Genomic DNA, 21539 nt, shown 5'->3' with positions numbered 1-21539 from the left:
ATTAAGAGTAATAGCAACCAAGTACCTCAGAATGTAATAAAGATCAAAATAAATAATGTCAAGTCTTGCAAACCTTCAAATGCTAACAGATACTAGCTGTCAAGCAGAATCTTAATATGATGTGTATGGCAGGAGAGAGAAACAAGTAATGATGATACAAGGGAGAGTGAGAAATGCAAAGGAAAGACCAAGATCATATATAAAATTGAAGAATGAAGAAATTACTTTTACCTAATGGAAGAGTGAGGTCCATCTAGAATGGATTTCGGAGGAAAGACAACAAGAAAAGAATGAACAAAGGCATGAAAGCAGAAGGGGACACATGTCAATACTCCTGAGCGTGGTGTGAACCAGATTAAAATATAACTGGGAAATATTTAACAAAACAAAAATTCAGGAGTGTTGACAACATGTAATCTTATATTTGAGAAGTTAAAGGTGCTCGCTCTCTCTCTCTCTATATATATATATGTGTGTGTGTGTGTGTGTGTTTTGCTAAGGCCATCTAGCTGGCCTTATTACAATAAGTCTTAAGAGACAAGGACATAGGGCAGCTAGATGGTGCTGTGGATAGAGCACCAGCCCTGAAGTCAGAAGGACCCGAGTTCAAATCTGGCTTCAGACACTTAACACTTCCTAGCTGTGTGACCCCAACTGCCTCAGTAAAAAAAAAAAAAAAAAAAAAAAAAAAAGGGTGTTGGGGAGAGAGATGTAGTGTGGTTACAGCTGGAATACAGAGGGATTAATAATGACATGTTTGTGAAGGGAAAAGAATAGTGATGAAAAACTATAGGAATATGAACGGGACTTGTGATTTCATTGGTATACAGGAAATGCCATTTACCAGTGTATGTCAGCATCTTTTAAGAAATAATCTGAATGGCCCACAACACTGCGATTGTGATTTGTCTACATTCACATTAGTATGTACTAGAGATAGAACTCAAGGCTATATGCCTGATACTAAGCACTAAGCACTGAGGATACAAACAAAGGCTTTAAAAACATTCTAACTGGATAGACAACAAACTACATACAAATAAAAAGTATGCTGGATAAATTAAGAGATAATCTGTGACGACCACGTTAGAGCCCAGTTCACTCCAGAATTATTCTTGGTCTTTAAACGCAGGATTGAACAGGATGGAAGCAGCATCTATGCAACTACCTTCTCCCTCATCTCTGGCCAAAGAGTGACCCTGGCTAGTCTTACTCCACCCCCTAGTCCCTCCTACAATCCTTTGTATACACCAATCATTGAGTCAGCACAGGATAGTGGGAAGGACCATTTTCCAAGCATATGCCCAAAGAGTATTTCACAATCAGTAATTAGCCCCAAGTGCTTGAACAGACCTCAGTGCAACGACTCAAGAGTTTCAGGCCTCTACAATAATCTTAGAAGGAAGGCAATTACATTAAGGAGAAAGAATTCTATTTTTATATACAAGTTTAAGAAATCATCTTGGTTTCATTTAATATGTTTATTTTCTACATCAGATATGGCTTAAAAGCAGTTATTATACAGAGATGATTTAACAAATAACACATAATTAATGAAGTTTTCTTCGATTTTTCTTCCTTAGAAATTTCAGTTAGCTTTCTCTATCATCCTGCTTAGCAGCAAAAAGCATTTTTTATTTTATACAAATGTCTTATTGTTACTTAGTATAAATAGCAGTGGGCACATAGTATATAACTAACTCACAGACCAATAAGATTGACTGTGGAATTATAAAATTAATTGAGTTTTTAAAACCTTAAGACTGAGTGATCTGCAATGTTTCCAACATGTCTTCTACTGCCTTAAGAGAGTATTTCGTTTCCTTCTTACTTCGTCCTGCAAACTAAAAAGAAAATTCAATTAAACTCATTTTTAATCTTTACCTGATGGCACACAATGTATTATATAAATGAAAATGTATATGTCACTTTTTTAAAAGAGATAATATTGATCTATTGAGTTCAATTATCACCAGCCTTTCCCTCTCAACTCTAATCTTATATCAATATCTATTAAACGTTTTTAACTAGATATATTGCAGACATCTTAAACTCAAGATAGTAGAAATAGAACTAATTCCCCCACACACACACTTCACACTTCCAATTCTTTTCCAAATTTATCTTATTGTGGAAAGTCCTATCATCCATGAGGTTTCATTGTCATTCTTATTCTTCTCTCATTCTATGTTATATATTTAATCAGTTGCCAGATTTTATTCCTCTCATTCTTTCCAATATATTCCTTTTTTTCCATTTAAACAGACATCATTCTAGTTCAAACTTTAATTATCTCTTCCTTGAAAGAGTATATTCATAACAGTCTCCAAACTGGTCTTTTTGACTTAGGTCTTTCCTAAATCCAATTCATCTTCCCATTTAGTAGTCAAAGTGATTTTTCCTAAACCACAATTCTGAGCATGTCATTCCCTAACTCAAATTGCAGTGGCCACTTATTACTCAAGGATCAAATACAATTTCTTTTTCCCATCTTTGAAATTTGGGTCCAATTTAGCCTCCTCACCCTAACTGCACATTATTCTTCTAAGAGGAGGGGAAAAGGGAACAAATATTTACGTAGAATCTACTAAAGCAAGATAGTGTGCTATCTTAATATTATATTAATACATTTTATCCTCATAACAACCCTAAGAAGTGCTATTTTTATCCCCATTTTACAACTGAGGAAACTGAGGCAAACAGAAGTCAAGTGAGATAGCCAGAGTCACAAATTCAGTAAGTGTTTAAGGCTGGGTTCGAACTCTGTTCTCTCTGACTTTCAAGCCCAGTTCTACCTAACTACAATTCAGACTAGTCAGTCATTGTCTGGCCAACTATTTTACTACTCCTCATATATAACACTCCATCTCCTATCTCCATGCCTTTTGCATGCAATCCCATTGGCAAAGAATATACTCTACCACTACACATCTGTCAGATTAGCTAAGATGACAGGAAAAGATAATGACGAATGTTGGAGAGGATGTGGGAAAACTGGGACATGATGCATTGTTGGTAGAGATGTGAACGGATCCAACCATTCTGGAGAATAATTTGGAACTATGCTCAGTTATCAAATTGTGCATATCTTTTGATCCAGCAGTGCTACTACTGGGCTTATAGCCCAAAGAGATATTAAAGAAGGGAAAGGGACCTGTATGTGCCAAAATGTTTGTGGCAGTCCTTTTCGTAGTGGCTAGAAACTGGAAATTGAATGGATGCCCATCAATTGGAGAATGGTTGGGTAAATTGTGGTATATGAATGTTATGGAATATTATTATTCTATAAGAAATGACCAGTAGGATGAATACAGAGAGGACTGGAGAGACTTACATGAACTAATGCTAAGTGAAATGAGCAGAACTAGGAGAGCATTATACACTTCAACAACAATACTATTATGAGGAAATATTCTGATGGAAGTGGATATCTTCAACAATGAGAAGATCCAATTCAATTCCAATTGATCAATGACGGACAGAACTAGCTACACTCAGAGAAAGAACACTGGGAAATGAATGTGGACTACTTGCATTTTTGTTTTTTTCCCCAAGTTATTTTTACCTTTCTGAATTCGATTTTTCTTGTGCAACAAGAGAACTGTGCAGATGCGTACACATATATTGTATTTAAGATATACTTTAACATGTTTAAGATGTATGAGACTGCCTGCCACCTAGGGGAGGGGGTGGAGGGAGGGAAGGGTAAAGTTGGAACAGAAGTGATTACAAGGACGATGTTGAAAAATTATCCAAGCATATGTTCTGTCAATAAAAAGCTATATAAAAATAATAGATGAATATTTGATTGGGAGAAAAGAATATTCTCTCTCCTTATTTATTAATAAGAATGCTTAGTTTCCTTTAATATTTTAGTCAAACATCATTTTCAGCCTAAGATCCTTCTGCTCTCCCTACCTGGTAGTGAATTTCCCTTTATTTTTTTCCCCTACTTTATATATTCTAATATTTTGATCTCTAATATATTTGATCTCTAATATATTCCAAACTCCTTCGGGGCAGAGATTTCATTTTGATCTTTATATCTCCATAGTATCTTGCACACAGTAGGCATTTAATATATCTTTGCTGATTGAATGGTAACAGCAGAAACTATTTTAGCAACATGATTATAAAAATGCTCATCATGACTTTCAATACAAACCATATGTGAGATTTAAAAGTTTTAATAAAGGTTGTTAAAAATTAATCATGTACAATAAGATTTCATTGAACCTTTGGCTAGCTTCTTATCAGACTTGCTTTTTAAAATTATTAACTTTAGCCGTGAAAAATTCTGAAGATGAATTTGAATTTCTATTTCAGTATGAACAGTAATTACCTCCTACTACATTTAGTTTAAAGTATGTTTCTTTTTACTCTATAAAGTATGGAAATAAGTAAAGCAGTCTAATAAATTCAAGTAATTATTACCATAACAAGTGACATGTAATTAATTCTTTGTATTTTTAAAAAATACATATTTGCCTTATAATACTTGTACCATAAAAAAATAAAGTGACACTATATTTCTGCAGAAAAGGTCCGAAGTTTTCCAATGAAAATATGTAATGAAATGCCCACTCTTATGTATTATGGCCATGCAAAGGATAGATTTCAGCTTATTTAACTATAATTTACTAAAGAAACATATATCATCAAATAATATCTTTATATATTTATAAACACAACATATTCAATATAATTCTTGTAACCAAGGTGGAGTGGGGGGGGGGGGTGTACTACTGACTACCCCATGCTGATGTGAAAATGAGTTTTCTAACTGAAGTGACAATTCCCATCACTCATCAACATCATCTGATTTAGCACAGATTTATTAGCTAAGTTGGTGCTTTCTTTCAAGAAAAAGGAACTGAATTTTAGTATACCTGCACTAAACAGTTTCCTTCTGTTGAAAATATTGACTGAAATTTGCTATTGAAAACACAATCTATTCTGTAACTAAATGTTACCATCCAAACACTCAATAAATTTTCAAGTGAATACTTTTTCTTCAAACACCAATGCTGTCTTAAATATTTAGTTCTTGATTTATGATGTGTTCCTTCTCTCTACTAATTAATGTAATTTAGCAGACTTCTCATAACCTGTTAAGAAAGATTATGTGATGAAGCACAGGTAATGTCACAGATCCAACAGCTTTAGAAGCTAGTAACCTGTCTATGACCTCTCAAGCTACAGTTTAACTTTAGGATTCCCCCACTTCCTAAATCATTAGCTGTTAGTTGTTAAATATCATTTGATTTAGGGGGAAGAAGGGGATGAAAGGAAACTTTGAAAATAACACCAAAAAAAGGAAAACATCTCCTGGAAAATGTTTTATAATACAAAACAGAGAGAAAACAGCATTTAAACTTTTATTTTCACAATGTTAAAATAAAAAAGTTCTGAAGTAAATAAGAAACTACTTACTGTTTCCATTAGTTTGCTGATTAACTTATAGGGATTAACTTTGCTGATTAATTTAGGGAGAACAGAAAGCCTTTTATTCTATTCTTCAACTAAATAAGAACATTCTAATCAGATACTTCAAGTCCAATTCCTTGAGAAAAAGTCTGATAAAGAGAAAACATAGGATGTGCTACTTGGAAAAACTTATGCTAAATAATCTTTCCTCAAAAATAAAAACCTTCTGTAAGAACTGATGTAAGAATGCAATCTAATGTATCAGTAAGACTTATAATTCATGCTAAAGCATGTAATATTTTATCTAAGTTCTGAATCAAAATATTAGTTATATTAAGTAGTGATTATTTATAATTTAATAAAAAATACAATGAAGACAGTGTCAGCATTATAGACATCCAACACAATTTAGGGTAATAAAACCTCTTTGTGTCAAAACAAATAAAAGGACATTTCAAACTAAATCTATCATTTTACATTTTGCTTGACAAGCAATTATTTTGTCTATTCCAAAATTAGATGGCAATTTAACTGATTAAGCAGGAATACTATTTTCCCCAAAATCATGATTTGATTTTCTATTTCCGAAATGGTTTGTAACAGAATCATCTCTGAAATCATAAATAACATATGGATGGCCAACACTGAAGAATTTAACAGTGTACCAAAGAAGCATTTATCTGGAAAATTACTGCAAGTAAGATCACATTAAATGTTTTTTGTGAGCATTAATCAAATTTGCCTGCCAGTGCTGGAAATACCTCAGCCACCGAACATGCTAAACCAATTATCAAGAAGAACAAGAACAAGAACTAATTGAAGAACAAGAAGTAGCCATATTCTCTTTCATTATTAAATGAAAAGAAGGAGTGCTTTAAGAATTTATTTTATAATTTACAAGTATTCAGAAATAGCTCATTAAAAAGTTTACTTTATTCCTATAATTACATAAGTCAGGAGATCACTCTACTGAAGAATATAGTTATTAGCTATTATACTGATGATTAAAAATTATTTTCTATGTTAATGATAAATGATATAATAACTGTAAAATTTTAATTATCTGTAAAATGAAGATTAATTCCTAATTCAGTGTTATTGATCATAAAATTAAGTGCAATTAAAAAACCTTCAAATATTAAAAAGCTATATAAGCACTATATATTATCATGATGAAAAATGAATTCATCACATTTTATCTAAAATTTTCCTCTTTGTTGATCAGAGAAAAATTTCTGATAAGAAAACATAAAAACAGGGCAGCTAGGTGGGATAGTGGATAGAACACCAACTCAGGAAGACCTGAGTTCAAATGTGACCCCAGACACTTAACACTTCCCAGCTGTGTAACCCTGGGCAAGTCACTTAATCCTATTTGTCTCACCAAAAAAACAAACAAACAACAATTAAAAAAATAAATAAAAACATAAGCACATATACATACTAGTGTATATAATTTTTATCCGAAAACATCTATATATACATACAGATCTAACCTATGATTTTACTGATATGCAAAAACAGTAAAATATTAATTATTATATAATAATTCAAAATTTGTGTTGATTTGAGACCTATGGTGGAATAAAATTTTAACTTTACACTATAATAAAAACATTTAATAGATTGATATTATAAATATACTAGCAGGACACAATCTACTGAAGAAAACAAATATTTTCAAACAATGTAGCTGCACTCACGTATTAAAATATATATTTTATATAGAGCTTCTTATCTAATTCTTATCTAAAGAATTGCATTAAGGTAGGCATGTCAATAGTATTCTGTGTTTATATAGCGTTCCAGGTTTATAACAGAATAATTTCTTCACAAGCCTGTCAGAAACTATTATATTATAAATCTGCATTTTAATGACGATTAATACGCATTGAATCATACAATTAGTATCAGATCAGATTTCATGTCCAAGGCTTCGGACTTTTAAGACTGTTTTGAAATGAAGCTAGCTATCATTTTCTACTATATGTCCTTGAATATAATGAGCTTCCCTCCCAACTTTTTCTCCTCCCCTCAAAAGTGAAAAATTAAACACATGTAATGATTCTTCACTAATTTTTACTGTAATGTTTCCATATATTCTCAATTATGAGTTTCTACTACTAAATTTAAAGCTACACACAATCCAACAATAAAAATGAAAGTAATTAGTTTACATTATACTTTTTAATACTTGAATACTTAATAGTGATTAAAATTTATATAAATTGGAATCATATATAGAATCCCTAACTTACTAATAGCTACAGTAATCTTCATTTAAAGTCAGCCACAACCACCAACCCTTCTACTTTAACTTCATTTTACATTCTACCCCACAATAAGGTACTCTGTTCTGGTCTAAATAGTCTGCTACTCCTAGTGAATTCCCTATACCTACCAATGCATTCTCTCCTCATCTTTGCCTCTCAGAAAATTTACAGACCAAAAAAAAAAAAAAAAAAAAAAAACAGCAGTACTATACAAGATGTTTCCTGATCTCAGTTATGTTTCATTTCTCCTTAATTTACTTTGTAGAATATTATATATATATTGATTGATCCCATATAAACTCCTCAGAGGGACTTTTTTTCTTTTTTGTACTCCCAGTGCCTTGTACAATATCTAAAATGGCTGTCTTCAGTCTTTTGTTTTTACTCATTCCTAATAATTTGAATTATTATTCTATGGTCACCCTTCCCAAAGCTCAACAAAAGCTACAAACTCTTAATTTTATTTTCAACAGTCCTATTCCCCCAGTATGTATCAGTCAGATGTACATTTTAAAATGTAGCTACAATCATGATGATAAAGTTGGTCAGTGGAGAGAGGCCAAGAAGAGGGAAAGGGATGGAATGGTAAATGCACAAATAGAATGGTTTCAGCCCACTCTGCTTTAAATTCAAGAATAGAATATGTTGACTACTAATTTTTCTAAAAATCATGCTCTTTTCCTGGTCAATATTTCCCTACATTCTTTATGCATATTTCCATATAGATATAATTTTAGATGGTAAAAGATACAAGTATTAAAATCCCAGTACACAAAATGCTCAAACCAGATTAAGATGTAATTGGGAAATACTCAACGAAATAAAAATATGACATAATATAGATGTTAATTTGTAGTTTTCTAAGGCAAATAAGTAGTTTACAAGAATGTATTTCTATTTGAGTTGGAGACCACTTCTATGGAATTTATAACTTTAATGACTTACCTTGAAAATCATTATGAAAATCAAAATGTTTTAAATAGAGAGCACATAATCAACATTCTCAGCTTTATGATAGTTTTCTATTCTTGGTATTTTAAATTCTGTACATATACACTGAAATATAGTACTTAAGTTATTTTTAAGTCAAATCAATTTTTTCAGTAATTCGAATTATAATTTCAGACAAAGTTTCTCTCTCTCAATTTCGGATTAAACTTCTAACTAGCGATGTCTAATATGCTAATCTGAAGTTTGTCTATTACAAATAATGACTCCAACAGGGGTGCATTGGGCGATTTCTGTTACTTTAATTAAATTAGGGCATTTATATAACAGGTATACGAAATACACACATTACAAATTTTATATGTATTAAGTCACTCTTCTAAAAAGCAGTCTCTACTACAAATGATTTTGAAAAGCAAACCTACTCATTGTATAGTTTATATATCTTGAACTTAAAGAAATAAATTAATGAAATGTTGATAATATAAAATTACATTTCATATACTAACCTGATATGCTCTGTTTATTTGACTAGCTGCCCAACCAGCATATTTCATATTATCTTTTTTCATTTTTGCACTTGCTTTTGGATTTGAAGCAATATGACTTGCAGACTATAAACAGAAAAGAAAATAAGTCAAATTTACATTCCTTTTTCTAGCCAAGAAAATAATGAAAAACACAGTCATGATTGGGATATAACTATATCAATACAACTAAAAAAACCACTATGATCTTATATTATATTAGACAGTAGATATAGTTAATATTTAACATAAGAAGATGTGAACTTCATATGAAATCTAATGGATATAAAAGTGAAAATGTAATTTTAAATATAGCATAGAAATAAATAAGAGGAAATGAAGCTATTTAAAATTCACAAATAACTAGAAGACTCAATAAATTGAATGAATATATAAATAGTATTACAGAAAGGCATTGACAAGAATTCTATAAGAAAACATGGTGTAATTGGCACCTGTATTTACACCCATGAGATCAGAAATCTACTTTATTCTTAAATATGTATTCCCTATAACCCTTTCTGGTAAAAACCACTAGTTATTTTTTATACCTGGAATAAATCTGTTTTATTTCTTCAAATCAGAAACAACAGTTATTTCTAAGTATCTATTATTCTCATGACAATTATTATCTATCATTTGCCTTTTAGATATTTCCTTAACGGTTTTGAGGGCATGCTATAATCTTTATTATCAATTATAAAAAATTCCAATTAATAACAAAACCTTTTATCAATTGTTATCATCCTATATGATTTCTTTCTACTCCATTTAGAGAGAAATCAGTTGATTCCACTATATCATTACTAAGATAATCTCTTTTTCTGGTAAAGTACAGTACTGTTTTTTCCAAGTTTACATTTAGCCTATACATTAGTTTCAGAATAAAGTTAGGAGAGACTTCAAAGATTAACTAGTCTCTGAGATTTCAAGTAATTCTTTTTTTGCCTTTTGAAATACCAAATAATCTCAAAGTCTCTGCCTGAACACAACTCTCTCCTATAAGGCTTTTACCTATTCTCCTTGAGTAGATTTATTTCCCCTTCCTTAATCCTACCTCACTTCTACAATTCTCTTACCATGTTTCATTGTGCATAATAGTTGGAGTTATTGTATATTTATTTTTTTGTTGGTGTAGAAGTTATATCCTTTTTCCTTCCCAACTCCATTCTATATTTTCCCCTATCCAGAGTAATTATCTTGGAGCTTTTAATAATTTTTTAAAGCAACTTCAAAATTATCCCTCTTCTTCAACATGTCTCTGTTTCTCAATCCCTACATCCAGGGACTAAGTTTTTGTTAATCCTAACTACATAATATTGCTTACATCTGTACTGTTTCCTCCATTCACAGGGCCACCTCTCACCTAAACTAATGAAATAGTCTAATTATTCTCTTTCCCACAACTTTCTATCCTTCACAATTAATCCTTCATGCAACTGACAATATTTCTGAGGCCTATTTCATTTCATTCAACTGTTAAAAAGAATCTTCAGAGGCTCTTTATTGCCTATAAAATGCAAATTCAGAATCACCAAATTTCAAATTTGAAAGGGAGGTCAGTGGTCATCTAGTTTAACCGATTAAAAAAAAAAATATATATATATATATATATTACCACAAAAAAGTGGTCAACCATCCTCTGCTTTAAAGCATCTAATGAGGGAGACACCACTACCTCCAGAAGTAGTCCATTAAGGCTTTTGGATAACTTTACCTGATTAACTCTCCAAAACATTTATCAATTGCTTCTGGTTCTGTGCTCTAGAAAGCTCCTGAAATATATGAAAATAACTTTCTATTATGTTTTACTTGAGTGTCTCCTTCTGTCTTCTCCTAGACAAACATTCCCCAATTACTTCAATCAATTTTCATAGATTCCAAGTCTTTCATTGCCCTGATTATAGTCCACTGAATTTCATCCAGTTTATGAATGTCATTTTGAATGACATTCTTTGATACAGAACTAAATAGGATACTTTATACAGATATGTCCTGACAAAGGTGAAGAATATAGTAGGCCTATTATCTCCTTGGTCCTGAAAGCTCTATCTATGGCACTGAAGTCCAAGGTCATCTAATTTTTCTAGTTACTTATTACACCTACTCCATGTATTCATTTATCCTGCAGTACACTAATTACTCCCTGCCATAACTTCCAAATTAAGTTTTGTCTATTCTAATGTTAAAATTGATTTTTTCAAGCCAAAGTTTAAAACATCATGTTTATCTCTACCGAATTCCATATTATTAGGCTCAGTTCAAAGCTCTATCCTAATATCTGGATTGTGTCAACCAATTTTTTTTTGTCTCTTCTAGTTTTGTTTTGTGTGCAAATTTGATGAGAGTATCATCCATATTTTTAACCAAATCACAATATAAATGTTGAATAGCACAGAGCCAAAGACAAAACTGTGGGGTACTCCCCAAGAGACTTCCCACCATGCTGAAATTAAATCATTAACAATTACTCTTTGAAATAATCATTGAACAAACTTTGATTTCATCTGCTTATATGTCCACAATTCTTTATCTTCTCCACAAGAGTATTATTCCATGTTGTATTAAGAAACTGTGCATAAGCTTTGATCCAGCAGTGTTACTTATATTCCAAAGAGATATTAAAGAGGGGAAAGAGACCTATATGTGCAAAAATGTTTGTGGCAGCCCTTTTTGTAGTGGTTCCATTGCATAAACTTACTCCTATCTCTTCCAGAAATTTCTTTAAAAAATTCTAAGTTCCATCGTTTTCCCTCCTTATTAGACCTGAAATTCTGGAAAGCGAAGGGAACAATCTTGAAAGGTTCCTATTCCTCCTGCACTGACTTCAGCCTAATCTTCAGACTTATTAATATTATTATTATTCTTTATATACCATAATTATATCCTAGTTAAAATATTTTTCCTGACATTCCCTGAATTCCCCATTTCATGTTCTGCCCCCATGGTTTTGTATGGGTCTCATACCTGTAATGTTCTTCCATCTTTACTTATGTGTGTACATGCTATATGACCCTAACAGATGGCAGGGAATTTCCCTTCTCACATTTTTTTTTTTTTGGCCTTTGTATTTACAGCACTTTATGTAGTGCCTTATACACACTGCATAATAAATGGATACTAAATTTAATACTATTCTGAATCTTGGCCCTCCAAAAAGAGTTGCATTTTATCAAAAAGCAGTCTGAAAGTTTACTACATCAGAGTGATGATCAGCCAGAAGTGAGAACCAACAACCATAGATTGAGAAGGGTAAGTCAAGTGGTATTCTCAGCAACCTCTGAAGGTATGGGTCATTTTCCCAATGTTTTTATCATTGAGATACTTTATTACTGACCAAGCCCACACTATATCTCAAGAATAGCTTCCAAAATATTTTCTCTGACTTGTTCTATTTCCCAAAAGGATGCTTCTCTTAGCATTTTCTCCTTCTTTAATTACTTTGTATTTACCTATTTCTAATATTTGATTTCCCTCCTCAACAGAATATGAATTCCTTCAAGGCAAGGCTTTTTTCATTGTTTTGATATCAGCAAAGCCTACCATAGTGTCTAGCATGTTTTAAGTGATTAAGAATTGTTTGATCAATTGAATTGAACAAGGCAGTTACTATAATGTTAATAATAAAGTATTCAGATTATTTTAAAAAAATCTTAACAGTATTTTATTTTCTGATTACATGTAAAGAGGATCTTAAACATTCATTTTTTATAAAATTTTGAGCTCCAAATAGTTCTTAGATTTTCAAGAGGTATCTTGAAACAGGATCTTTTTTGGATTGCCTCTATTTCCAGATTACTTAAATACCAGAGAGAAATTTATTAGATGAAAGATTCTTAACCATTTTTGGGTCATGGATCCTCTCTAAAAGTATGAACCACCCTAGGCAACTCTTCTAAGAATACTATTTTTAAATATATAAAATAAGATATACAATTAAAAAGGAAACCAAATGTTAATGAAAATAAATATGTAATTTTGTCCTCTTCCGAAAATCTATCCAGGGGACCCGTTGAAGGTCTGGACCTGGGTTTAAAAATTCCTGCCTCCAATGAAGAATGCACTTGTAAATCACCATAAACTTAAGTGAAGAGAATGAATTAATTAAATCTTCCATTTAATTAACTTGTATTCTACAATGATAAATGGGTAGGAAGATTTTGTTCATAGCTTAGTGAACTGACTCATGTACTTTAGCAGATGACTTACTGTAGTCAAAAGAAACAAAAAACCCAAAAGACATTAGGGAGCCAACATATTACAGCAGAAATTCACTGAATTTAGCTAAGCTGATCTGTGGATGACAGAATCTCATTTAAATGATTTGTCAATAGCCCCATCTCAAAGACTTTGTAACTGGATTAAGACCTGTTAGACCTTATGTCTTATAAACATAGCCTTCCAAAACAAGCATGTTTCTTTCAATATAGTCTAGCAAGATGACCTTTAAAATTCCATCAAATGTTTATAATCAACCAAATTCAGAAGAAACCAAGTAGTTGATGAGAGGCAAGTTTTTAAGCCTTTTACTTTTCTTTTAAAGCTCAGTGGGTTCTATTTTTTCCTACCACAAAAAGAATCTCCTCCTACAAAGACAACATTGCATTGTTACATACACCTAAGAATTTAGAATCTGAAATCAGACATTTCCAAGCTATGGGACAAACAGGCCACTTAAAATCTTTGGGTCTTCTTTTCCTCATTTGTAAAACTTGGATAGTGTGGGTGAGTGAGTGAGTGAATGTGTGTGTGTGTGTGTGTGTGTGTGTGTGATATGTATACACACATCTGTATATTCTTCAAAATTAAATAACTAATTTAAACTTTAAATTTAAAGTTTATATAATGTTAATCTACAGAACTGTAAAAAACTATCAACAATGAAAAATTATCTTGCTATTTAAATTTTTAAATTATAATTTCAAATTATTATACATAATTATACTAAACTAATCTAAAGATCAAAACCATATGATTAGTAATTAGATGAAGAAAGGGCATGGGAGGTGATTGGGAAAAATAGTTAATGGATTTCAAATGATACCATTTAAAAAATAACATTTAACATGTACCTCAACTTACCATATAAAGCCCAAAAAGAGCTCTCATATTTCTGTTGTTCAGTTTCAATGCTTGTGCAAAATATTTTCTTGAAAGTTCGAGATTTTCAAGTCCACCTTGTGTATATTTAACCTGTTAAAATCACAGATGGCCAAAATCTGTTTATTTTACTACTTTGAAATATAGCATGTTTCATTATACCATAGGAATTACTAATTGCAGTAGTTGGTTATTTCATATTCAAGTCCAAGATGTTAAAGCAACTCATCTTAAGGTTGTTAGCCCTAACTTTATCTCAAATGTCATTTGAAGCATAAGAAAGCAAAGCACAACTCTTATGAGAAATCTCATCTTTCTCTTTTCTTGTGTTATTGTATTGAATGCTTTTAAAAAATAAAGACTCAGGGCAACTAGATGGCACAATGGATAGAGCACTGGCCCTAACACCAGGAGGATCAGAGTTCAAATGCGGCCTCAGACATTTAATACTTCCTAGATGTGTGACCCTGGGCAAATCACTTAACCCCAATCTCCCCAGCAAAATAAATAAATAAATAAAGCTCCTTTCAGGCAAAGAAAAAGATATAACTTTAAATAACATTTTTGCAAAACAAAAAAATATTAAACTGTAGCATGACATTTAACTTTCTGTGACTCAGAACTTTTCAAACGGCATATAAAATGTAGCTTTAGATATAAAATTGTCTTGTTGCAGACATTTTTTTATTATTGAATATTTTTATTATTGAAGTGCTTCAGCCAAGCTTGTTATTACATTTCATTTAAAATTTTTTTTGAATCTAGAGATAGAATTAGAATATCACCTCAAAATTTAATTGCTAGTCAAACTAAAAAATAAGTAATACCTATATAACAGCATGCAAATAAAATCCACTGCCCCCATCAATTTGTTAAAAATACAGACTTGAGAGAAAAAACTCCTTTTAGAATCCTCATGGACTAATATAGAAAAAAAAATAGTACAAATTAATTTTGAAAAATATTTAAAAATGTCATTTAATACCCAAAGTGGTTAGTACTCCCTAATGAAAAAGTCACCATTTCAAAAAATAATTATGAATTTAAAACTTTCATCCACAAAACCTTTATCGTCATCTAACATCACAAAAGTATCATTTTAAAAGATTTACTTTTAATTCTTTCAAATTATGCAATAGTAACAAAAACAAAATAAGCTATTAGTTAAAAAAAAACTTCAACAAATTCAATTATTTAAACAATTAAAAAACACTTACTTCAGCAAATTGCTGACAATATAAGTGGTTGTGTGGATTAGTCATCATAAGTTCCTCCAAACAAAAAGCTGCTTTTGCATAGCTGAAGAATATCAAGAACAGAAATTAGTTCATCAAAAACTGCCATCACATCAAGCTACCTTTGTAGATTCTCTAAATTCTCAAAACTAAACTAGTTCAATTAATCAGTTAATTCTGGAATTGTTATATTAATGCAGAACAAAATGTTTAAGAAATGATAGAATTGTTATAAGTGCATCAAAAGAGATAGCATTCTTACTTTTGAGCAACTATAGTGTAACTCAATGTACATTTTTATTCTCAATTTCACACATAAAATTTACTATTCAGAGAAAAATCCTAATAAATATAAGTGCTACAAGATTTGACACTGTGGGGAAAGAAGATCATTCCTTTACAACTAAAGAAAGACTACATTTTTTTGATATATTCCACCAATATACCAATAAAAAGTGAAATCAGAACATGCCACCTCAAACATTCAAATAGCTATGAATGAAAATAACTTATTACTTTTCCTCACTGTCTGAACTACTCAAATTTCAAATGTAAGTGTGATTCCACATGAAGCATGCTCTTCAAAAACAAAGTATAAACAACATCTGTGAGGGGCAGTAGGAACTATCCGGTGAGCAACACAGCTTCTTTTCCTTCCTTTTCTTTTTTTTCTTATTTCCCTTCTCTTCCCTCTATTCACATGAGGTACACTATACTCTTTTATGCTAGTGCTTTGCTCAAAAGAATGCATATTTTGATTGCTAAAATCTAGCAAGGTATCTTGTGGTTTATGGGGCAACTTGGACTTGAATAGACTAATTTCAATCCAAATTACTCTGGCTCTCACTGACCGCCCAACAGTACATCCCAGGCCAACCCCTCCTTCATCATCATTTGTGCCCCTGATTTGTTCAGAGGGACTATAAATAGCAATTATTTCTATTTTGACCCTCAGAGTTTCTGAGAGTCTTAATCTTTTATAGATATATATTTTGCCTAGGTAAAAGAAGTCATTCTCTGCCTCATTAAGTCTTACCAAGCCGTAATCACTAATTGGGCATTGCCTCAGTCAAACAGACTTGTTAAAGGTCAAAGTCTCCCATTTCCTCCAAGGCCATCTGCCTGATCTATAACTGGCCATTGGACCCAGAGAGCTGCGGAGAGGAAAGTGACATTGGTGACCTTGCACAGTCCTCCCTCACCTAAATCTAATTCACTTTCATGTCATGGCATCACATCCTTGACATCATGGTCTTCTTTAAGAACAATGGACAAATAACAACAGATCTCACATCTGCAAAGCAATTCACCAAAAAAGGACTGGTAATAGTGATGAAGGTAGCTACAGAAATATTAAAACTGAGAGCAAGAGTAACCGCTTTCTTATTTCACAGATGAAGAAATGGATTCCAAATACTCTGCCTTTCATTTTCTAATGCAAAGGATTTGAATCATACCATATTACAAAAAAAAAAAAAAAAAAAAAAAAAAAAAAAAAAAAAGCTGTGGGACAACATTTCATATCTATATGTTCTCCTAAAAGGCCCAAGAGTGATATTAGTACACAAGATTTCAGGACTAAACTGGTTTAGTCATACTCATATAACTATGTCTCTTTTTCAGTGGAAGTCAAAGTCAGTACTTTAATCCCAAAAGAAAGTATTGAATATTAATAGACGAGGAAAAACCCAGAATATACTATTAAAAAAAAAAAAAAAAAAAAAAAAAGGAATGGAACAATTTTTATACTGCCAAATGTTATGTTTGTATCTCCCCATAAGTTGTGAGCTTCTTGACAGCATGGACTCTATTTGCCTTTCTTTGTATCTGTAACTCTTAGTACAATGCTTTTGCTTACTACATTTAAATCCACTATTTTTATTTAAAAAAAAAAAAAAAAATCAAATGCCCACACACAGATCACTTTCTACACTCAAATCAATGCAATGGTGCTAATTCTCAGATAGTCTTAAAATACATTTGTCATACTTCACTATATTTTAATCTAACCAAAATAATCACAGAATACGTCTAAATTTTCACTTTGGGGAAAAAAACGGATGAATGGTTATTTTGTAACCTTAACTACCTTCAAAGCCAATATATATATTAGCACTTGAAGAGGGTGGGCTGAGTACAATTATCATTTCCTTGGGGGGGGGGAATTACTTTCAGCTGTTTCTCTGACAATTTGTACTACTTTATAACTAAATGGCTTCAGATTAACCTGTTTAACTCTAAGAGTACTTTCTACCCTGTCTCATTTCTGCATAGCCTCTTTGAAGATTAATAGGTATAATTTTATTTCTTAAAGCAGCTGTCAAAAAAGAATTATAATAAAAATAGAAAAACAGAATTTTATTAAAAAATACACAAGATCCTTCAGTCAACAATCATGATTAATACATATTCAGAAATAACAAATTTAAGAGAAAAGATATGTTTATTACTCAATTGTATCTTAAATCTGAATACTACAGAGGATCATAGATGTAAAGCTAGGAATATTGTATTTAGTTGTATGAGAACAGGTATGAAGTGGCAGTGCCAACATCTGACCCAGAATATTTTAATACAAACTGAACACTCTTTCCACTGAATCACGCTGCATACAAATTAAAATCTTAAATATAAAGATTATAAAAAAATTGAAAATCTATTTAAAATTAAAACTGTGTGTATCCACATATCTTAAAGGAATTATGTTTATACATGAATACATACAAGCATTATTTCCTATAGACAATCTAAAGATATCTGAAATGGAATGAGCTAAAAACTGCGTAAACAGACATTTGAAACAGCATCAAGATTTAGAGAACTGAGATAATTATCCATTTTGGTTTTTTTTGTTTTGCTTTTTTTAAATTCAGAATTGTCTTGATTCTCCAGTTCACTTTGCATATTAGATGTGGGCAAAAACAAGAGAAAAGAATCTTCATGTATTTCATTTCCTATGTGAAATATTTTCATGTCTATGAGAGCTAGGCTTAGCTGTTCATTGACAAGAAGAATATAGTACATCACTCAGAGAATCTGACTCTTACAATTTTTCTAAAAAGGAAGGAAGCAAACAATGTGATATAATTCCACATAGGCCAAAAGAACTAAGCAAAGAAAAAATATGCCTCAAGCTGGAGGTCAGAATTAATGCTGTGATATTAGAAAACCTGCACTAAAGCTCTGGACTAATCCTCCCACACTGGGATTTCCTCCTGTCATAGAGCCATTAAAAAAAAAAGAAAGAAAGAAAAAACTCACAAAAACCATTAAATATCCAATAAGCGAGTTCAACATTCTTTATTGTGCTCAGTTTTATACCCAGGCAACAGAACGCCTGCTCCTTCAGAACAGATTCTCTCTTAGCACTAACGTTAATAAATGCTTATAGTCAACAGAATCTTATGATGCCCATTAAAAGAAAAATTCTTCTTACATGCAAGGATAAGGCACTTTGTGCACATGAACAATTTAAACTCTAAATACAGATAATTTTAAATAACGCTTTTAAAGGAAATTTTAGTAATTCTTTATTCTAATGAATGAAAATGAATTTTAGTGAAAATACCATTTCTAATTCCCCAAATTAAAAAAATGTTCCATCTATTTTAACACAAAATTTTTAAAATGGTTTCCAAGTTCTCAGATGTTTAATTAATCTTATTAAAAACTTAAAAATATAGTAGAAAGTAACTTTTTCACCAAAACTCAGATACAGAGTAGCATTTTAACTTATACGAGACCTTTTACTGCTAGATTTTGAGGAATTAGCAACTTACTCATGTTCATTGATGTAAAGTTCTGCAAGTTCATGCCAAGCTTCTTGGTCTCCAACAAATCTGGTGGGAAGGGGGGGGAAAAAAAAGGAGTGTGTGTGGTGATTCTGTAAATGAACAGCATGGAAGCAAAAGGGTAAATCAAATGTAAATTCCATTTTAATTAAAAAAAGACTTATCATAATAGCAAAACACAATCCTCTTGCAAAACACTCACTGTTCCAGATACTCATTCAGCTCTCGGATGGCTTCCACATTTTTCCCTTGAGCTTTTCGAATGGCAATCTTACGCTTTCTTGCAGCCTATGAGTTGACATTAATAAAGGATTAGGCTCTCATGATTCCCTGGGTTTTTGTAAAGAAGGTAATTTGACTGTGCAAATTATTATCTCAATGCCAATGGAATTCCACTGCAAAGCAACTGCTTAGTTGGAGTTTATAAACATACCCTATGACATCCCACTGAGAGGATTCAAATACCCCTCTTACAATCACATTATGCATGCTTACTTTTGATGCATACAGTGCACGGATCGGTTCTTCCAAATAAATGACAGTCCAGATCCTGATAATTACAAGGCAGCAGGGGATCCTAATCTTTATCCAGCCCAAAGTCCCCTATCCTGTCATTCATAAGATCTGTATCTTAGGGATAGTTTTTAAGCAAAGATTAGAAAATCCCACTGCGGTTACTTGATTGTCGTTTATAAATGAGTTTTTTGGCAACTTTACTTCACTATTTTAAGATAAGAATTAGTTGCTATTATTTAATTTCATAAAACTGTTCTACAGAATACTATATGGAACAATCCAAAATAATTATTGTATATAACATAGCTATCATACCAGTCAATATCACAATCTAACTGCTGCTACTGAAACCTTCTAATATAATCATCTTTTGGGTCAATTGGGTAGTAGAAGAAACCATTATATAAAACAAAAAAGAAGACAAATAAGCATAAATCATTTTATGTGCTGTTTTATCTTTAATATCACACAGCTGTTTTATTTTAAATAATGCTAATGATTTGAGAAAGGTCATCATAGCAGTGTTAATATATCTATAATAGTTATGCTTCTTCAAATGTGAAGTTTTAGCATAAACAGCAATGAAAATACACCTAAGTTATTTTAGGAAAAGCCAAATTTCTTTACGAGGTGATAAGGACTCAATGAAAAAAAAAAAAGGTTATACAGAAACATTCAATGTTAATCCCTCACCAATCCACAAAGAAAGCATAGAAGCAATTTTAACTAGATATCTTTTTTAAATGATGCCTTTTGTTTTTTTTTTCAAATTTATTTATCATATTTATTTCCAAATATAGTCCTCCTCCCCCAAAGGGCAATACCTTGAGACAAAGATTTAAAACAAAAGAAAAAATACATTTCAGCAAACTAACCACATATGAAAGAAATACAGCTTATCTTACACGATATCTATATATAAACATATATCTATATATATCTATATATATATACACACACACCTATATCTATGTCCGTGAGAAAAGCTGCTTAAAGTGAATTAGGTCTTTTTTCAACACACACACACACACACACACACACACACACACACACACACACACACACACACTCCTATTGGAAAAAATCTGGCTTCATTGAAATTGTAACCTCTGAGACAGAAGGGACTATATCAAATTCTTTGAATCCCTCATACTTAATACAGTGCTATGTACATGTGTTCCATAAAGTACTCTGTAAAGTCATTAATGTATTACATTAAATATGAAAGAAGTCTATTATGCCTACATATTTAATGGAAAATGACAATGATCCAATAAAATGCACTAATACTCTCAATATGTTACAGATTATAATAGGTAGAAAAAATTTTTTTCTGTTTGGGACATCAGAACTTGAACCATGAAAAAAAAAATTTTTTTTGACACCTCAGGAAAAAAAATACCGGTACACTGGACTAAAAGGTGACCCAAATCTGAAATTTCTTTCAGCAATATTCTACAATGTGACAAAAAAACAAACAAACAAAAAAAAAACAACCTACAAACAACTTTAGTTCCTCAATTCCTACTTTCTAGCATATTATGAAAGTACCAACTTTGTTTAAAATGCAAAAATCAATCTGGACTAGAGTACAGATGCAAAAGCCCTGACGACAAAAGAATAACTGATATGAAAAAAAAAAAAAAAAAAAAAAAAAAGGGATAGAGCATATTTACTGAATCAAATAAAATAAATCATAAAAAAAATAGGGCATTTACAAAA

The 21539-nt window shown here is 31.5% G+C and overlaps 1 protein-coding gene across 2 annotated transcripts in view; it reads right to left on the bottom strand.

Moving 5' to 3' along the window:
- Positions 1-1462: 1462 nt before the first annotated feature.
- EMC2 (ER membrane protein complex subunit 2) overlaps positions 1463-21539 on the bottom strand; it is a 60817-nt gene continuing 40740 nt past the window's right edge. Inside the window, exons 6-11 of one of the 2 annotated variants that reach the window (XM_003760324.3) lie at positions 19504-19589; positions 19290-19349; positions 15493-15574; positions 14258-14368; positions 9158-9262; positions 1463-1844 (exon numbers count right to left, since the gene is read on the bottom strand). In XM_003760324.3, the coding sequence (XP_003760372.1) occupies positions 1758-1844; positions 9158-9262; positions 14258-14368; positions 15493-15574; positions 19290-19349; positions 19504-19589 (531 nt within the window). In that variant the 3' untranslated portion in view covers positions 1463-1757. Of the gene's footprint in view, positions 1845-5429; positions 5577-9157; positions 9263-14257; positions 14369-15492; positions 15575-19289; positions 19350-19503; positions 19590-21539 lie in introns of those variants that run through there. The other variant, XM_031947118.1, reaches the window with a different exon arrangement.

Source organism: Sarcophilus harrisii, chromosome 1, assembly GCF_902635505.1.
Source record: "Sarcophilus harrisii chromosome 1, mSarHar1.11, whole genome shotgun sequence".
Lineage (NCBI taxonomy): Eukaryota > Metazoa > Chordata > Mammalia > Dasyuromorphia > Dasyuridae > Sarcophilus > Sarcophilus harrisii.
Note: the sequence above shows the minus strand (reverse complement) of the source record. Positions and strands in the feature narration are given on the sequence as shown.